Consider the following 20,020-nt stretch of genomic DNA (forward strand, 5'->3'; position numbering starts at 1 on the left):
AGAATTGTGGGGGGGGGAGGCCAATCAATTATGACTCTTATTTTTTTTCCGTCATAAACACTGATTTGAAATTGTAGCACAATTTTTATTCACAAGTAAATTATTAATCAAGCGAGGCTACAGTTGGCTTTTATCTTGTGATCAGTTTGTGTGTGTGTACATAAATTTGGTTGGAAGAAGTAGAATACCGAATTTAATAGTTTTGAGCTTGCATTATTTCACTGAGATTTCACTATTGTTAGGCTTCTGCAGGTGGCGATATTAGTCCATTGATCTCTGCTCATGTATGAGCATGGTGTTCATAGTACAATGGCTGTTTAAATGCACATTAAAATTGTTTAAGGAGTTGCAAATTTTAAGAAAATAAATGAATTTTGTGAAATATCAAAATTGTAGTAAATGCTTTTAGGTTGTCTGTTTACAATATGGCCATCATGAACTTTTTACAAGTCCAGTCATTTTCAGAATTTACACAATGTTGATAGCAAAGGGTAAAATTTACATACAACAGCTTCTCCCATTTGCTACACCTGTTTCCAGGTGTCAAGATTTAGTGTTTTTGTGACATTGATGTCCAGAGGTCACATTTCAGGTGTAGCAGTAAAACCTGTCTCTGCTATTTTGTAGATTTATTGTAGGTTTTTGAATGTATATGATTAAATTTGAGAGATATGAGGGTAATGCAGGAAGGTTGAGTTGAATTAGATCATCCATAATCATCATTGAATGGCAGGGCAGTCTTGAAGGACCAGATAGCTGACTCATGCTCAATAGTTTTTATGTTGTTACTTTTAACAGGTGCAACTTCTATTCGGTCCTCCCATCACAGTTGGCAATGTCTACCCAGCAGAGACGGCTAAAAGACTCACCATTTGTGTTGTTCACAACAATGAGGGGAGATTGACTAATAATTTGAGTCATAGAGTCAGAGGTTTACAGTATGAAAGGAGCCTTGTCTACAGTACACACTTCCTATTAGCATTCCAACTAGCACTTATTGTGTTGCCCTTCACACTGGTCCTCTGGCTCACTGAGAACGACAACATAAGTGTGTCAGTTATATATTTATTTCATTTAAAACCCTGGTATTAATCATTAATTGGAAATGGTAGCATGTGTAAATGTGAAGCACCATACTTAAATGCTGTTGACAGAAAGGCAGTTCATTATTAGTTAATGCCTCCTTTCTTTCAGCTCTTTAATGACTTGTACAAAAATAATGCCAATCGCTCCGAAAGTACAGAGAAGAAGTATAACCAGAACTACTTCATGGAAATGATGACATTAGATGGTATTTATGATTACCTGATGTATGTGGGTAAGTGAGCATTTGGACTCGCCGTATACATTAGAGCTAAAATGTATATCTATGCATCCTCCAGAGTTTTGATTCCTTGAATATGACATCTTGTTTTACAAGCATAAAGATAAAAGCAAGTTACTACCGGTGTTGGAATCTGAAACAAATACACTGAAACAAATAATCAGACCTGCCGAAACCCTTCAGCATTTTCTGTCTCTGTTTACAGTCATATAGTTGTCCTACCTTAATATGATTTCTGTGTTTGTCGTGGATCGAGGCATAGCAGAGTCAAATAGCCATCTATGGTGGAATCACCATTGTTTTGATGAATTTTTAAAAAATGTAATAATTTCAGAATAAGCAAGTGGTGAATAATCCTCCTTTTCAGAACCACAATAGGGGTATCCCCTACCCTCACTTTCCACCTCACCATATTCGAAGGATTATCCTCCCCAATTTCCACCAACTCCAGCATGATGCCACCACCCAACACATCTTCCCCTCCCACCGCAGTACCATGATCTACTCCTCTGTCACCCCAACAGCTCTTACCCTTTCCACAGCACTTACACTTGTAAACACCTGCCCCTTTACCTCCTCCCTCCTCACAGTCCAAGGAGAAGCAACTATTTTTCTGTACTTTCAATTTGTTCCACTGTTTTTGCTGTTCCCAATACGGTCTCTACACTGGGGAGACCAAATGTAGACTGGGTCACCACCTTGTGGAACACCTTTGCTCAGTCTGCATCTTGCTCTCATTGTCCATGGTTTGCTGCAGTGTTTCAGTGAAGTCCAGTGTAAGCTGGACGAATAACATCTCGTCTTCCAATTAGGCATGTTACAGCCTTCTGGACTTAACATTGCATTCAGTAACTTCAGGCCATGAGCTCTGACCTCTATTTTGATCCCCCCCCCTCCCGCGCCAAAGTGGCAGTCTGTATCTTGTTCCCATGCTTTTGCTGTCAGACAGTGCTGACCGTTATTCTGCTATGAGCACCTACTCTGAACCCATGCTTTAGAAACATAGAAAATTGGGGAAGGAGTAAGCTATTCGACTCCTTGAGCCCACTCTGCCATTCAACATGATCATGGCTGATCCCTTTATCTCAATGACATACTCCTGTGCTCTCCCTATATACCTTTTGGCCGCCTTCAGGGTCTAGAAATGTATCTATTTCCTTCTTCAATATAGTCTCCACAGCCTTCTGTGGTAGAGAATTCAACAGGTTTACTACCCTCTGAGTGAAGATGTTTCTCCTCATCACAGTTCCAAATGGCCTACCTGTATCCTGAGAGTGACCCCTTGGCCTTGACACCCCCCTCCCCTCCCCCAGCCAGAAGAAACAACGTCCCTGCCATCTAGTCTGTCCAGCCTCTGTCAGAACTTTATATGTTTCAATGAGATCCCCTTGCGTTCGTCTGAACTCCAGTGAATAAAGGCCCACCCAGTCCAATCTCTCCTCGTATGACAATCCTGTCATTCCAGGAATCAGTCTGCTGAACCTTTGCTGTACTATTTTCATGGCGAGTATGTCCTTTATTAGAAAAGGAGACCAAAACTGCACACAATACTCCAGGTGTGGTCTCACTAAGGCCCTGTACAGCTGCAGTAAGACATATTTGCTTCTGTACTCAAGTCCTTTTGCAATGGCATGTTGATCTTCCTAACTGCTTGTTGTACATGCATGCTTGCTTTTGATGATTGGTGCACTAGGACACCCTGGTCCCTTTGTAAGTCTATCACAATTTAAATAATATTCTGCCATTTTGTTTCTATGTCTTCACATTTATCCACATTATACTGCATCTGCCATGTATTTGCCCACTCACTGAACTTGTGTAAATCACCTTGAAGCCTCATCCTCCTTATCACTCGCATTCCGTGTCCGAAGGACCCATTTATTTTTTATTCATTCATGGGATGTGCTCATCTCTGGCAAGGCCAGTCAGTATTTGGTGCCCAATTGCCTCTGAACTGAGTGGCTTGTACGGCCATTTCAGAGGGCATTTAAGAGTCAACCACATTTCTGTGGATCTGGAGTCACATTGAAGACTACCTGCTGGTAGTTAGTTATAGGAACAAGGAGCAGGAGTAGTCATTCAGCTTCGGAACCTGTTCTACTATCCAGTCACAGCATGGCTGATCTGTACCTCAACACCATTTGCCTGTCTTGGTTCCATATCCCTTGCTATCCTGACCTAGCACGCATCTATAGATTTCAGTCTTGAGGCTTTTTATTGATTTATCCACGTCCTTTTGAGGAAAAAAAATTCCTTACCTTTGCTATCCCTTGTGTGAAAAAAGTGCTTTTTATTTCTGAAAGGGCTGATCTAATTTCTTCTTTAAAAAATGTTTTTATTGCGTTTTCATATTTTGTATCCAACAATTTTTAAATTACAAAACCGTGTCAAAAAACCAACACAAATATTCACAAGCAAGTATCTTCACTATAACTGAGGCCATGATCCCCTTTAGTCGGCATACATATTTTGCATTCCCCAATATGGCCAAAACATTTATTTACAAGTGTTATATTTACAGTTTGGTTTGGGCCTTAGCTTGCCCTTGGCCCTTGTGCCTTTGTCCCTCCAGCTTGTCCCTCGCGTTCTTTTTGTGTGGCTTTGTTTCGTCATCCTTCCCCTTCAGTGCCCTTTGCATCGCCACCAACCATGCCATTTATGTTTCCAGGGAGGCGATTTGGTCACTTTGATCGGTTGCCACTTTCTCTAGGTCCCTGATGGTTTCCTCCTGTGCTTCCTGTCGGTGCTGTTTTCTCCAATGTCACCTTGAAGGAGGCCAGGATGTCCACGCTGCTTTCACTGTCGCCATCATTTCCAGCTTGATGGCATCTCTGTTTCTGGAGCTCCTAAGTCAGTAGGTCCATTGACTTGCTTATTGGTGGATAGTCCGGCGTGCGTTCCGGCGACCCAGCCCGCCCGGGTGTAGCCGGCTCCAACTCGCTCCCGGTGTTCACCGTCGTCCTGTTTCTCCTCTCCAGGCTTTGCGGCCCTGCCGTCCTTTCGGGTCCTGGAGTTACTGTTGGACATTTGTCGTATGCTGCGGCTGTCTTGTGAGAGGGTGGGGATTCAACAGGTTTGGTGGGCTATTTTCATACAAAAATGCCGTTTTTCTGAGTTCCCAGAGGAGAACCACCTTCCCAGCATCCGCTCAGCACATTCCCCTGCACCGGAAGTCGGGCTGATCTACTTTTAAGACTTCTTTGACAAAGGAAGCTTTGACCAAGAGTTATCCAGTCTCTAAACATTAGTTCCCTTTTCTCTCCACAGATACTGTCAGACCTGCTGCAATTGTCCAGTATTTTCTGCTTTTGTTGAAGATTCCTTTATTCAGGATTCATCCATTGGAGGAAATAGTTTATCTGTATCTAACCTATCAAATTCAGCCTGTCCTCAAAATTTGACCTTTCAAACCCCTTAATCCTATTAGGGAAAATTAGTCCACAACAAATAGGGATTTGATCATGCAAAGGTGAGCAATACAACAATATGTTCATCCGAGGAATGCTGTCGATGTTATAAATTGTTTTCTTTAAGAGCCTTTGCTCACAAGCATGCTTCATAAATGCTCAACATAAAAGGTTGTGGAGCAAACCAAAACTTGAAGCTTAGGATATGGGCTCTGGAATCTTTCTTACCAGATAAAGGAGGGAAGCAGCTCTCGTAATTTCAATCACCTAAACTTCAAACGTGGAATACACTTATATTATGTTTAGAACCCAGCATTAAATGTTCCACATTTACCACCATTCTAAATGGTACAGTGCCTCAGTGGCCTAGAGTGGTGGTCAAGGGACACCAACATTTAACTGGATTGGGGTTGTAGCTCCTGCCACTCTCATGGGGTAGAAATCCATTCTCTGTGTTTTTAGCGCTGGAATTAGCACTTCAGGGGTTATGTCCCCCAACTGAGAAGCTCAGGGCCAACTTTAAATTGGATCTTATTAAAATAATGTAGCTGAACTGCTGCCGTTTTCCTCCTTCGTAGTCAGCTCACCCACTTCAAAGGTGGGGAGGAGGGGTGGGGTTGGAGCAACGGAAATTGGTGGACTGATTTCAATTGCCGTGAAGTTTGACCGTTCCTGCCTGTCGGGACTCTCAGTAAGAATTACTGCTGGATTTAAAGAAATGTACTAGCGGCGCTTTGGTGGCCATAGGATCTACTAAATGGATTAGCCGAGCACCTGATCCATTGTTTACCAACCAGTTGCAGTGTGGGCATCCAAACCAAGCGTTTAGGTATGTAAGGAGCCTTGCACCTCATATAGGCAGCCACCCATAACACTTGCAATATCTCATTTCCCAATACGACAGCATCTCTAACTTGAATTTAGATTAGGGGCAAGAGGATGGGTTTTGGAATTAGTCCTTTCTGGCCTCATTTTCTGCCCAGTAGAGTAGGGGATGAGGAATAGGTTATATTCATATGAGTTTTAATGGCAGACTGGTGGCATTGTTGTAGTGTAGACTGAGAGGCCAAAAAATCTGATTTAAATCACTTCAATCTGTTTTTGAATAATCTGGGTTGAATAGTGAATATGTAAAAGAGTTCTGTGAAAGTGCATACTGCTGTGGTTTCACACCGTTCATTAAACTATGTGGAAATGAACCACATGGTCACTTTTTCAAAACAAACACTACAAAGCTTTTATTAGTTTGAGATAACCGGGAAATAACAATTGGCCAAGGAAGTCACTGAGGACATTTTCCCATTTAACATCATGGTATCAATGATAAATGACAGCATGGCTCATTTGCCTCTACTGCTTTTAAACTCCGGTTCAGAAGAGTGTGACTTTGTTGGAGACTGTAGTTTCAGTGCGATACAGATGGAATAATGCTTCATTGGAGGAGAAAGCTTCCTGCAGACTTTAAAGCAAAACTCTGCATCAATTCTGACAGTTGAGTTAAACTATTCCTTAGCATGATCTAAACAGCAGGGAGTTCTTCCAGCTCTCAGTAACTAACACATCTTGCTCAACTATCACGATAAGGAAGCAGAATAACTTGGTTATTCACTTCCTGGCTGTTTGTAGGGAGTTGTTCATGGCTGGTATGTTTACCAGATAATAGACACTGCACTCCAAAGGTCAATCCTAGCGTACAATGTTTTTAGCTATTTGTGATATGCCTATAATTGATATTTATAACTCTTTTAATTGACAACTGTTTCTCCACTCCTCCAGTACGGAGTTATGTTGCAATTTTCCTCCCACTTCAATTCAGACTTCTAATTTATTTAAGAATTGAAACAGCCTGTAAGTGTAATAAGTGATGATTTAAAGTCAGCGCCATTGTCTTATTTCTCCTGACTGTTGAACCTCTTCCAGCCAGTACAACCCTATTGCGATCTCTGCTCTCCTCCAATTCTGTTCCCTTGTGCATCGCTGATCCCACCACTGATTGCCATGCCTCGGGTTGCCCAAGTCTTCAGTTCTGAAATTCCCTTTTGAGCTCCCCTACGCTCATCATTTTCCCCAAAAAGCAATTGCCAAAGACCAAAGGTGGGTAGGAACCACAGCCCCTCAAAGCTATACACTGGCTGACAAACAAATTTATTTTGCTAATCGTTTGGATTTTTTTGACTTGCAGGGCGTGTTGTTTTTCACATGCCAGATTGGCTACATCATTTGTTAATGGGTGTGCGGATTCTCTTTAAGAACACACTTGAAGCGTATTCAGACAATTACCTTCAATATAAGCTGAGCCAGTTGTTACAAGAGCATCGAGTGGTCTCCCTTATAACTCTGCTGAGAGGTGGGTAAATGACAATGGTTTGTGTATACCTTTACCTTTAGCCTTAATTAAGTCTTTAATTCCATCCTTGAGTCTCTCTGCCTGTCTTTCCTCCTTTAAGTAAGAAGTCTTACAACACCAGGTTAGAGTCCAACAGGTTTGTTCTGAGGAAGGAGCTGCGCACCGAAAGCTAGTGATTCGAAATAAACCTGTTGGACTCTAACCTGGTGTTGTAAGACTTCTTACTGTGCTCACCCCAGTCCAAAGCCGGCATCTCCACATCATTCCTCCTTTAAGATACTCCTCAAAATCTATCATTGATCAAGGTTTTGACCATCTGCTCTAATACCTCCTTACGTTGCTTGTTGTAAAATTTTGTTGGATTTTGCTTTTGTTCATGCACAATAGGACATTTTTTACTTTATTAAATAATATAGAGATTTCTATTAAAACTTTAGGCAGAGAGCTGAATATGGCAATATTGAAGGAGAGAAGAGTACTTTGGCGAAGGACTCTGTTAGACTTAGCCAGATTGAGAAGGTCTCCTGTCCCACATTCTTCTCAACCCACCTGTTCAGCCTGTGAGATCCCTAGTTTCTTTGCTCGGTGCATGTTTGCTTACTTGCACTGTCCGAATGTTTTCTGGCTTATCCATTTCCAGGTACATTCCAGATCACAACCGCTCATTTAAGCTGAATGCTTAAAAGGCCACAGGCTCGCTCAAGCTTTTACCACCTTGTGCACGGCGGGTGCATGTGCTTGTCGGCCCACCCTTTCTTTTTTTTTTAAATACTTTTTATTGAAGAAATTTTTCAGAATACAAACATTTTAACCCCCCCCACATGTGAGTTATATCAAAACAAAGTCAAACCCCCCTACTTAACAAGAATCCCCCCCACCCCCTACCCGCGCGCCCCCCCCCGCCTCCCCCCCTCCGCCGACGAACCGGTCGGCCCACCCTTTCTAACACTTCATCCTGATTCTTTCCCGGCTGCCTGCCCAGATCCGCTCCCTGGCCCTCCAACGCGGCCCAAGTGATTCTCTCTTCGTTCTCTCCGCCCTAGTCCTACTCACTTTGCCAAATTGCTACATGGCCCATCCATTTACTCAGTTAGGTACCCAAATTGCTTTCTTGTCCCATGTTGAAATGAAAAATAAAATGAAAATGAATGATCTACCACTATCGGCTCTGCGTACTTCCCTGACCGATTGCGACCTGAAAGACGAGACATAAATGAAGAAAGAGAAAAATAGACCAAGAGATCAAAAATGGAAAGAGAAACATGGTGAGAAATTCATGCACATGCGTGAATGAGGGAAAGGATAGAGAGAGTATGTGATCCCAGATCCGAGTGCAAACACATTCTTCTGGGTTACTCTGGCTCAGCTCTTGTTTAATTCCTTCAGAAGTGTGAACCTCTGCTCACTCCCTCCTAAATGTTACAATTGGTGCCAGACTTTGGTACCCCTCTTGTCTCTCAGTCAGAATGTTGTGGTTTCAAGTCCAACTCCAGAGACATGAACACATAATGTAGGTTGGAACTCCAGTGCTGCACTGTCACATGTGCCATGTTTAAGATGAACCAAGGCCCTGCTTCCCTTTCAGGTAGATCCCATGCACCAGAACAGAGGAGTTCCCCTTCATACACTATCCATAGAAACCCTACAGTGCAGAAATCTTTCCGTTAAATTGCGGCCACAACTTGTGAACAGCTGTGACCAAGAATGAGAAACAAATTGCAGAAGTGGGGAAAAAAATGCTGGGTTGATGCAAGGTTTAAAAGATGTAATTACAATCATTGGCTTTTTGAAACTCGGTCAATATTCAAAACAGGAGGTTTTGGGAAAATCAAATGATATAGTTTGAAATTACAGAACAGTTTGAGAGGGTAAATAGTTTTTACTAGTTCATTTGTGGTTAGATTTTTTTCTGTTCGAAGTTTAGTGAAATGTGGAGCATGCTGTGATCAGTGACCATTGAAACTAGTCCAATCACAGCATTTAATTGTAAACTAGATAAACACTTGATGAAGGAACAGGAAGGACAACATTTGATGGATAGTTCCATTGTGGAGAGAGTGACCCTATGTATGCAATGGGCTAGAATTTCTCTGAATCTTTTTTAAATTGTTTGTTAGCATCTCTGTATATAGAATTTGTTCCTCTCCCCTTGGCCACACTCTGGCGATTTTCCCAAATGGTTTGACAGTAGTGAGGAATGGCTGGATATTTCATTTTGCTCACCATCCATTCCAACTCTTTACTGTAATGTGTCCATCATGTGCAATTTTGCAGAAGTTTCTGTGTCATTTCAGATCCTCCGGCAATTGGTGATGAGCAAACAATGCTCTTACTGTTGCCAAGCGTTACAAAGAAGATATATTATGTGTGCTTTCCTGCCTCTGCTCTTGGATCTCAGGGAATGTAACTTTCATGCAGTGACATGGCGTGGCTGACTTCTGCCTCCTGCAATAGTCCTTTTTAAAGTCGCCGTCTTCAACTCATTCGTAATCCTTGCCTTCCATTTGGTTTGAGAGTCCCAGGATGCATGATTGAACCTGTTGCACCAGTGTTTTTATTTCCAATTATCCTTTATCCATGTCATCACAGCATTTAAAAGTGGCATAGTTTGTTGTGGATTTTGTCCTGTTGCACTGACAGCGAACGGTGTCTTGGCTATCTTCCTTCCTGACATGGCGTTAAGAGACTGTCTGGACCTCTGCATGATAAAATTGCCAGCCATAACTCACTACTGCCAGATCATTGGGGAAAATAGCCAGGGTGTGGCACCTAATTCAGTGCAGTAAATCCAACAACAGAAATTTGTTCAGTTTATGGTCATCTTGTTCACTGTATTCATCAGGCAGGGGTGTGCCTGTACATTCTGGCACCTAGCAGCCCTAAACACGGCACCAGTCAGGAATCATGTGATTATAGAAACACCATATTAGGTTTCAGGGCTAAAGTGTCAACAACAAGAAGTTGCATTTATATAGCACCTTTAAAATAATAAAGCACTTCAGAGGAGCATTAGAACATAGAACAGAACAGGCCCTTCGGCCCTCGATGTTGTGCCGAGCCATGATCACCCTACTCAAACCCACGTATCCACCCTACACCCGTAACCCAACAACACCCCCCCTTAACCTTACTTTTTTTTTAGGACACTACGGGCAATTTAGCATGGCCAATCCACCTAACCCGCACATCTTTGGACTGTGGGAGGAAACCGGAGCACCCGGAGGAAACCCACGCACACACGGGGAGGACGTGCTGACTCCGCACAGACAGTGACCCAGCCGGGAACTGAACCTGGGACCCTGGAGCTGTGAAGCATTTATGCTAACCACCATGCTACCGTGCTGCCCCACAATCAATGCTGTGATTGGACTAGTTTCAATGGTCACTGATCACAGCATGCTCCACATTCCACTAAACTTCGAACAGAAAAAAATCTAACCACAAATGAACCAGTAAAAACTATTTACCCTCTCAAACTGTTCTGTAATTTCAAACTATACATTTGATTTTCCCAAAACCTCCTGTTTTGAATATTGGCCGAGTTTTAAAAAGCCAATGATTGTAATTACATCTTTTAAACCTTGCATCAACCCATTATCAAACAAAATTTCACACTGAGACACCAAAAGTATTAGGGCAGATAACCAAAAGCTTAATCAAAGTGGTGGATTTTAAGAAGTGATTTGAAGGAGAGTTGTCTGGTTTAGGGAGGGAATTCCAGAACTTCAGGCCTAGGCAGCTGAAGGCGAATAATGGAGTGAACTAAACTGGCGATAAGAGGCCTGAATTGTAGATGACATGGGCTGGAGGAGCTGTAGAGATTGCGTGATGTTGGATAGCGAGTAATGGGTGATTTCCCTCCCAGATTTAAACTGTGCCAAGCACATGTAGGAATTTGGTTATGAACTTGGCAAGGGGCGTGCTATCCATTCAGTGTCAGAAATGGCTGCCAGTGGCTGCAATGGTGACATCAAACTACACTTCCATCTCCTACCTAACTGCTAGTCTGTGGATTATTTGGACGTTGAAACATTTGTATTGATGACAGTTGCGTTTTGCTAGCACTGACTTGCTTAGGGAAGTAATGCCTATAATGAATGTGGTTCTTGTTACAGATTCAGTCTTCTGTGAGAATACTGAACCTCGCTCCATTGAAGACAAACAGAGGAGAGCAAAACAAACTTTTGATGAAATGATGAACTACATTCCTGGTAAGAAGTTAGGATTATAGTATTATACAGTGCAGAAGAGGCTCTTTGGCCCACCAAGCCTGCACCACAAAAAAAACTACTCTTAAGTCCACACTTATCCCTCTTCCCATCACTTGGCCCATAACCTTGAATATTATGACATTTCAAGTGTTTATCCAAGTATGTTTTAAAGATTGAACGGTTTCCTGTCTCAACTACGCTTCCCAGGCAGTGCATGCCAGGCTCCTACCACTCTCTGGGTGAAAATGTTTTCCTCAAATACCCTCTAAACCTCCTGCTTTCACCTTAAAATGATGTCGCTTTATTATGGATGCTTCAGCTCAGGGGAATAACTGCTCCTTATCCATCTTGTCCAGAGTAGCTTTGTATCAGGAAATCTATGCCAAAATGTCAAAAGTTCCTTTGCTGAAAGGCCAAGGATACACCAGAGGGTTGTCGAGTTGGAGAGGAAACGAGAACATTTGCTATGAGAATTTTAGCTTGGCCAATCCACCTACCCTGCTAATCTTTAGGTTGTGGGGGTGAGACCCATGCAGACACGGGGAGAATGTGCAAACTCCACGTGGGCAGTGACCCGGGTCCGGGATCTAACCCAGGTCCTCAGCCCGTGAGGCAGCAGTGCTAACCACTGTGTCACAGTGCTACCTCAACATAAAAGAGGTTACTGCTGATTGTTAGATTCTTTGTCTCACACTGTCTATTCTGATCTCTGACAGGATGATAAATAAGGCAGACTATAACCGAGAATAATATGGAAAATTATGCACAATTTATAACTGGTCAGCCAAATTAATTTTTAAAATTAGCATGGTAGCACAGTGGTTAGCACCATTGACAGCGTTAGGGACCCGAGTTTGATTCCAGAATTGGGTCACTGTCTGTGCGGAGTATGCATGTTCTCCCAGTGTCTGCTGAGTGTTTCCTGAGTGAGGGTTTCCTGAGTGCTCAGATTTCCTCCCATATGTCCCATAAGACGTGCTTGTTAGGTGAATTGGGCATTCTGAATTCTCACTCTGTGTACCCCAACAGCCTCCAGAGTGTGGTGACTCGGGGATTTTCACAGTAACTTCAGTGACAATAATAGATTATTATTATTATTAATAATAATCGATTTTCAAACATTCCCAGATGTCATGAAGTCTTTCCATGCCCTAATGGCATGCCTTTATTTTTTTATAAATTTAGAGTACCAAGTTATATATTTTTTCCCAATTATGGAGCAATTTAGCATGGCCAATCTACCTAACCTGCACATCTTTGGGTTGTGGGGGTGAAATCCATGCAGACACGGTGAGAATGCGCAAACTCCACACACTGACCCAGGGCCGGGATTCGAACCCAGGTCCTCAGCGCTGTAGTCCCAGTGCTGCCCCGGCATGACTTTTTTTATCTCCAGCTTAGACTATTCCCAAATCTGCTCCAGACTAGCGTTGCAGCCTCTTTAAACTTGAGATCATCCTAAACATGGCCTGTTATGCAGAGTCCTGTCCGTTCATTATCTCTGCGGTTGCTGGCCTACATTGGTTCCCAGTCTGGCAAAATCTTGATTTTTTAAATCCTTATCCTTACCTTCATATCTCTCAATGGTTTTAGCCCTCCTACATCCTACATTCCATAAGACCATAAGACATAGGAGCAGAATTAGGCCTCGGTCCATCGAGTCTGCTCCGCCATTCAATCATGGCTGATGGGCCATGATATTTTTCTCAGCCCCATTCTCCTGCCTTCTCCCCATAACGCCTAATCTCCTTATTAATAAAGAACCTATCTATCTTTGTCTAAAAGACACTCAGCAATTTGACCTCCACAGCCTTCTGAGACAAGAGTTCCAAAGAAATTTCTCCTTATCTCTGTTTTAAAGGATCATCCCTTTAATCTGAGATTGTGTCCTCTGGGTGTCGTTTTTCCTACAAGTGCAAACTTCCTCTATACGTCCACTCTACCCAGGCCTGTAAGTTTCAATAAATCGGGGGGATTTATCCTTCTAAACTCCAACGAGTACAGGCCCAGAGTCCTCAGCTGTTCCTCAAACGACAAGCTCTTCATTGTTAACATGTACTAGATGCTGTGGTATGAAGAGGTAAGAGTTCAGCTCCTTTTTCACCAACATACCTTTAATGGTTCAAACTCACTCTGCACAGAACTCTACAGATCATCACAAGCTCCAGAGTCCACCTGAAGCCCCTTTACATATCAGTGTCAATCATTGAACACTTAACATAAATGAGACAACTAATTGCAATGTCTCTTAATCCATTACTTAACATTCATTCCAGGGATCATTCTTGTGAACCTCCTCCGGACCCTTTCCAAGGCCAGCACATCCTTCCTTAGATACGTGGCCCAAAACTGCTCACAATACTCCAAATGTGGTCTGACCAGACCCTTATACAGCCTCAGAAGCACATCCTTACTCTTGTATTCTAGCCCTCTCTACATGAATGTTAATATTGCATTTGTCTTCCTAACTGCCAACTGAACCTGCACATTAACCTTAAGAGAATCATGAACAAGGACTCCCAAGTCCCTTTGTGCTTCTGATGTCCTAAGCATTTCCCCATTTAGAAAATAGTCTATGGCTTCATTCCTCCTTCCAAAGTGCATAACCTCACACTTTTGCACGTTGTATTCCATCTGCCACTTCTTTGCCCATTCTCCTAGCCTGTCCCTCTACAGATCTTTGTAGCATCTGCAAATTTAGCAACAGTGCCTTTAGTTCCTTCTTTCAGATCATTAAAGTATATTGTGAAAAGTCATGGTCACAACTCAGACCCCTGACCCCAGTCACCGGCTGCCATCCTGAGAAAGACCCCTTTATCCCCACTCTGCCTTCTGCCAGTCAACCAATCCTCTATCCATGCCAGGATCTTACCCTTAACATCATGGGCTCTTAACTTATCTAACAGTCTCCTATGCGACACCTTGTCAAAGGCCTTCTGGAAATTTAAATAAATCATGTCCACTGGTTCTCCTTTGTCTAACGTCCTTGTTACCTCCTCAAAGAACTCTTAACAGATTTGTCAGACATGAACCCCCCCCTTGACGAAGCCGTGCTGACTTGGTCCTATTTTTCCAAGTACTCTGCAATCACATAGAACATAGAACAGTACAGTACAGAACAGGCCCTTCGGCCCTCGATGTTGTGCCGAGCAATGATCACCTTACTCAAACCCACGTATCCACCCTATACCCGTAACCCAACAACCCCCCCCCCCTTAACCTTACAACCCCCCCCACACACCTTACTTTTTAGGACACTATGGGCAATTTAGCATGGCCAATCCACCTAAACCGCACATCTTTGGACTGTGGGAGGAAACTGGACCACCCGGAGGAAACCCACGCACACACAGGGAGGACGTGCAGACTCCGCACAGACAGTGACCCAGCCGGGAATCGAACCTGGGACCCTGGAGCTGTGAAGCATTTATGCTAACCACAATGCTACCGTGTTGCCCGTCATCGTCATCTTTAATAATGGACGCTTAAATCTTACCAATCACCAAAGTCAGGCTAACTGGCCTATAATTTACCATCTTATGTCTCCCTCCATTCTTAAACAGCGGCGTTACATTAGCCACTTTCCAGTCCTCTGGGACCCTTCCTGCCTCCAGTGATTCCTGAAAGATCACCATCAATGCCTCCATAATCTCTTGAGCTATCTCTTTTAGAACCCTGGGGTGTAGTCCATCCGGTCCAGATGATTTATCCACCTAGAGATCTTTCAGTTTCCCCAGAACCTTCTCCTTAGTGATGGCCACTACACTCACCTCTGCCCCCTGATTCTACTGGAGCTCTGGCATCCCACTGATGTCTTCATTTCTTGTTTCCTATTATTACTTCTCCAGTCTCGTTTTCCAGTGGTCCAATGTCTATTTTTGCCTCTCTTTTAGTTTTTTATATATTGAACAAAACTCTTCCCATCTTCTTTTATATTACTAGTGAGCTTACACTCATATTTCATCCTCTCCCCCCTTATTGCTTTTTTAGTTGTCCTCTGCTCACTTTTAAAGGCTTCCCACTAATCCTCATCATTTTGTATGCTTTTTCTTTTTCTTTTATGCTCTCCTTGATTTCCTTCATCAGCCATGTATGCCTTGTCCTCCCCTTAGCATGTTTCCTCCTCCTTGGAATGAATTTCCGTTTTGCCTCCTGAAAAACCCCCAAAAACTCCTGCGGTTTCTGTTCCACTGTCTTCACTGCTATGCACCTTTTCCAATCAACTCTGGCCACCTGCTCTCTCATGTCTTTGTAGTTACCCTTATTTAAATGTAATACCGTTACATCTGATTCCAGTTTCTCTCCCTCAAACTGCACGGTGAATTCTATCATATTATGGTCACTGCTCCTCTGTGTTCCTCTTCATAAAGTTCCTCCTGAGCATATTGCTCTTAACTTTGGTGACCAAGGGGCAGTACGGTGGCGCAGTGGATTAGCCCTGTTGCCTCATGGCGCCGAGGTCCCAGGTTCGAATCTCGGCTCTGGGTCACTGTCTGTGTGGAGTTTGCACATTCTCCCCGTGTTTGCGTGGGTTTCGCCCCCACAACCCAAAGATGTGCAGAGTAGGTGGATTGGCCGCACTAAATTGCCCCTTAATTGGAAAAATGAATTGGGTATTCTAAATTTAAAAAAAAAAAACTTTGGTGACCATGGGCAGCACGGTGGCCTAGTGGTTAGCACAGCTGCCTCACGGCGCTGAGGTCCCAGGTTCGATCCCGGCTCTGGTTCACTGTCCGTGTGGAGTTTGCACATTCTCCCCGTGTCTGCGTGGGTTTCGCCCCCACAACCCAAAAATGTGCAGAGTAGGTGGGTTGGTCATGCTAAATTGCCCCTTAATTGGAAAAAATAATTGGGTAATCTAAATTTATATTAAAAAAAACTTTTTAAAAAAAACAAAAAAAAACTTTGGTGACCATATTTTTAGCTGCCTAGGTCCTTAGCTCTGGAATGCCCTTCCTCAATCGTACTGTCTCCATTTCCTTCTCCCTTCCTTCAAGATACTCTTTAAAATCAATACCCGCTTTTTATCACCTTTCCTAATATCTCCTTGTGTTTCTGTTTGATTACATTCTCGTAAAGCACCTTGGGATGCTTGATCATGTTATTGGCACTACATAAATTCAATAGTTGATGCACAGTGAAGGAGAGGTGCCTCCAGACTTTGTAGCATTACTGTGCTCACACACAGGACATTGGACCTGAAGCTGAGAAAACTCACTTGGTTATGGATTCAGGTGGGTGATTCAGCCTGGAGATAGAGCTGGGACAACGTTAAAGGACAGTGTCGATAGTTACATTGGCCTGTTTCACCAGAAGACTGGGTAGTGATTTGGGGTCTGGTCAGCAACAGAAATCTGAATGTATCATGCCTTGGCATATCTGAGCCTTTCATTATTCCCTTAGAAATTTGACATGTCAAAATGCCCTTGTGCACAACTGTGCTGAGACCCATTCTATACTAGATCAAATTTTGTCCTCCCAATTTCTGTTTTACATTGTTAAACCGCAAATGTAGTGCAAAAACAAATTAGTATTTGGGTGAATAGCGTTTATTATCCTTTTTCTCAGCATATGTTTCTCTAACTGCATTCAGCTTTGTCCCCACGTGAGTTCTCTATTAAATTTTGAAACTTTGAATAAGTTAGTTGAAAGGCATTTCATTTGACTAACCACTGAAGTTATATCATCGGGAGTGGGGTGAAGGGTTGGGTAGAGATTAAAAATAACTAATAATTAAACCAGTCTTGAATCTCACTGTTTGTAATTAAAGTGCAATATTTTGATTGCACGTTTTTTATAGACTGGAACCACATTTGCCCAAGACCATTTCTGCATAGCAGTATTACTCACGCAAGTGTTTTATGTTCTGGACTTAAAGAAAGCATTTTGCAATGCAAATTTTAAAAGTAAATAAAATGGTTAGCCCTGAAAAAAATGAAAGTTAGTTTATTACATGCGCTGAGAGTTTACAATTTCGCATGCCCATTTAAAAAAAAATTATTTTATTGGTTTTCAAATGTTTATGTTACATATTTCAGTTTGTACGTTAAATTACTTTTTAAAAAAATTATTCTAATTAAGGAGCAATTTAATATGGTCAACCCACCTACCCTGCACATCTTGGGGTTGTGGGGGTGAGACCAACACAGACACAGGGAAAATATGTAAACTTCACACGGTCAGTCACCTGGGCTGGGATTGAACCCGGGTCCTCGGCGGCATATGCTACCCACTGTGCCACCGTGCCACCTGGACGTTAAATTATAGTGTCACAATCGCACATGATATCAAGCAACCAAGGAGAAATTAAAATTACAAAAGAGAGAGAGAGAGAGACCAGAGAATGAGAAAAACAAAAAAATACAAACAAACAAGGATCACTATATATATTTAAATCTACATGTTTCCCCTCCCTCTCTGTGACTGTGGACTCCATGTAGCCGATCTTACTCAGTTGTACTGCCAAGCATTGGGCTTGGCGTTTATTTCCCCGTGTATTGCTGCTCCCTCTCGTTCTCTGCTTGCCCTTGGCCCTGTCCCCTTCGGCTATGCACCTTGTGACCTGCGCACCTTTTTAATGGACCTTTGCTCCCCCCCCCCTCCTGTTTACGATCTGTGGCTCATCTGTGGCCTCCCTCCTGCCCCTCTGCTATACAGGTTGCTGGCTACAAACCAGTCTTGCAACAAGTTGGTGAATGGCTTCCACGTCCTATGGAAGTCCTCTTCCGACACACGGATGGCAAATTTTATCTTCTCCAGTTGGAGAAATTCCACCAGGTCGGACAGCTAGTCTGCAGCTTTGGGTGATGCTGCCGATCGGCAGCTGCGTAGGATTCTCCAGCGGGCGATTAGTGAGGCAAAGGCTAGGGCTTCAACCCCCCTCCCCGTAAAGAGTTCTGGCTAATCCAAAACCCCGAAGACTGTCAATTTTGGGCATGGTTCCACCTTCACCCCCACAACCTTGGACATTGCCTCAAAGAAGGTCGTCCAGAACCTGACAAGTCTGGGGTCAGCCCAGGTTATGTGGATGTGGTTAGCTGGCTTGTTACTTTGTTGTATTTGTTATATTGTTACTTGACTTCCACCTCTGGGACGGAACTGCTCATTCGTGTTCTGGTTAGGTGCACTCTGTGTACCACCTTTAGCTGCATTAGGCTCAGCTCTGCGTACGTGGAGGTGGAGTTAGCTCTGTGCAGTGCTTCGATGCAGAATGGTTCTTCCTCCCATTTTTCCCTTCTCTCGTTCAGGGAGGTAGAGTACTTCTTCAGCAGTCGCCCGTACAGGTCCACACGGTTCCCCTTCCCTAGGTTGTCTGTGTCCAACAGTTCTTCATCTATTGAGTGTCCTGGTGCCTGGGGGTACATCGTCATTTCTCTACGGAGGAAGTTCTTGATCTGTATATATCTCACATTGTTCGCTTTAGGTAGTTGGAGCTTTCGTGAGTTTTTCAGGGTCGCTAATCTATCGTCTGTGTAGCTAACTGCCAGTGTCCTCGCGACCTGTTTTCACCTTTTAAAGGTGGCGTCCATTGTTGCCGGTGTGAACCTGTGATTGTTCCAGATGGGCCCATAGTGGCCATTTCAGGATTGGGAAGCCGTTAAAAGCGAGCAGAAGACAACTGAAAAGCAATAGGGGGGGGTCTTGGAAAGAGCACCCTTCCCAAGGTCAACACCTCCACCCTACCCCACCCAACACAAAGGGAAATTTTGGACACTAAGGGCAATTTATCATGGCCCAATCCACCTAACCTGCACATCTTTGGACTGTGAGAGGAAACCGGAGCACCCGGAGGGAACCCACGCACACACTGGGAAGATGTGCAGACTTCGCACGGACAGTGACCCAAGCTGGAATCTAACCTGGGACCCTGGAACTGTGAAACAATTGTGCTATCCACAATGCTACCGTGCTGCTAAGAAGGGAGGGAGGCAGAAGATGGGACATTATAGGCCGGTTAGCCTGACTTGGGTCAATGGTAAGATTTCAGAGTCCATTATTAAATTTGAGATTGCAGAGTACTTGGAAGTGTATGGTAAAATAGGACTAAGTCAGTACGACTTCGTCAAGAGGAGATCATGTCTGGGAAATCTGTCAGAGTTCTTTGAGGATGTTACAGGGACGTTAGACAAAGGAGAACCAGTGGACGTGATTTATTTAGATTTCCAGGAGGCCGTTGACAAGGTGCCGCATAGGAGACTGTTAAAAAGGTTAAGAGCCCATGGTGTGAAGGGTAAGATCCTGGCATGGATAGAGGATTGGCTGACTGGCAGAAGGCAGAGTGGGGATAAAGGGGTCTTTTTCAGGATGGCAGCCGGTGACTAGTGGTGTGCCTCAGAGGTTGGTGCTGGGACCACACTTCTCACAATATACATTAATGATCTGGAAGAAGGAACTGAAGGCACTGTTGCTAAGTTTGCAGATGATACAAAGATCCATAGAGGGACAGGTAGTATTGAGGAAGCAAGGAGGCTGCAGAAGGACTAGGACAGGTTAGGAGAGATGTACTTGTGTGGCTGTAGAAGGCACTGGTCAGACCCCATTTGGAGTATAATGAGCAGTTTTGGGCCCCATATCTAAGGAAGGATGTGCTGGCCTTGGAAAGGGTCCAGAGGAGGTTCACAAGAATGATCCCTGGAATTAAGAGGTTGTCGTATGAGGAACGGTTGAGGACTCTGGGTTTATACTCATTGGAGTTTAGAAGGATGAGGGGGGATCTTATTGAAACTTGCAG

General features: G+C 43.5%; 1 protein-coding gene across 6 annotated transcripts in view; it reads left to right on the plus strand.

Moving 5' to 3' along the window:
- The window catches only part of snx14 (sorting nexin 14), a 202,198-nt gene that overhangs the window by 143,889 nt on the left and 38,289 nt on the right, over positions 1 to 20,020 (plus strand). For all 6 annotated transcript variants that reach the window (XM_038802712.1, XM_038802722.1, XM_038802742.1 and 3 more), the window contains 3 exons: positions 1,195 to 1,318; positions 6,914 to 7,078; positions 11,194 to 11,289. In XM_038802712.1, coding sequence (XP_038658640.1) covers positions 1,195 to 1,318; positions 6,914 to 7,078; positions 11,194 to 11,289 — 385 coding nt within the window. The remainder of the gene's footprint in view (positions 1 to 1,194; positions 1,319 to 6,913; positions 7,079 to 11,193; positions 11,290 to 20,020) is intronic.

Source organism: Scyliorhinus canicula, chromosome 1 (assembly GCF_902713615.1).
Source record: "Scyliorhinus canicula chromosome 1, sScyCan1.1, whole genome shotgun sequence".
NCBI lineage: Eukaryota > Metazoa > Chordata > Chondrichthyes > Carcharhiniformes > Scyliorhinidae > Scyliorhinus > Scyliorhinus canicula.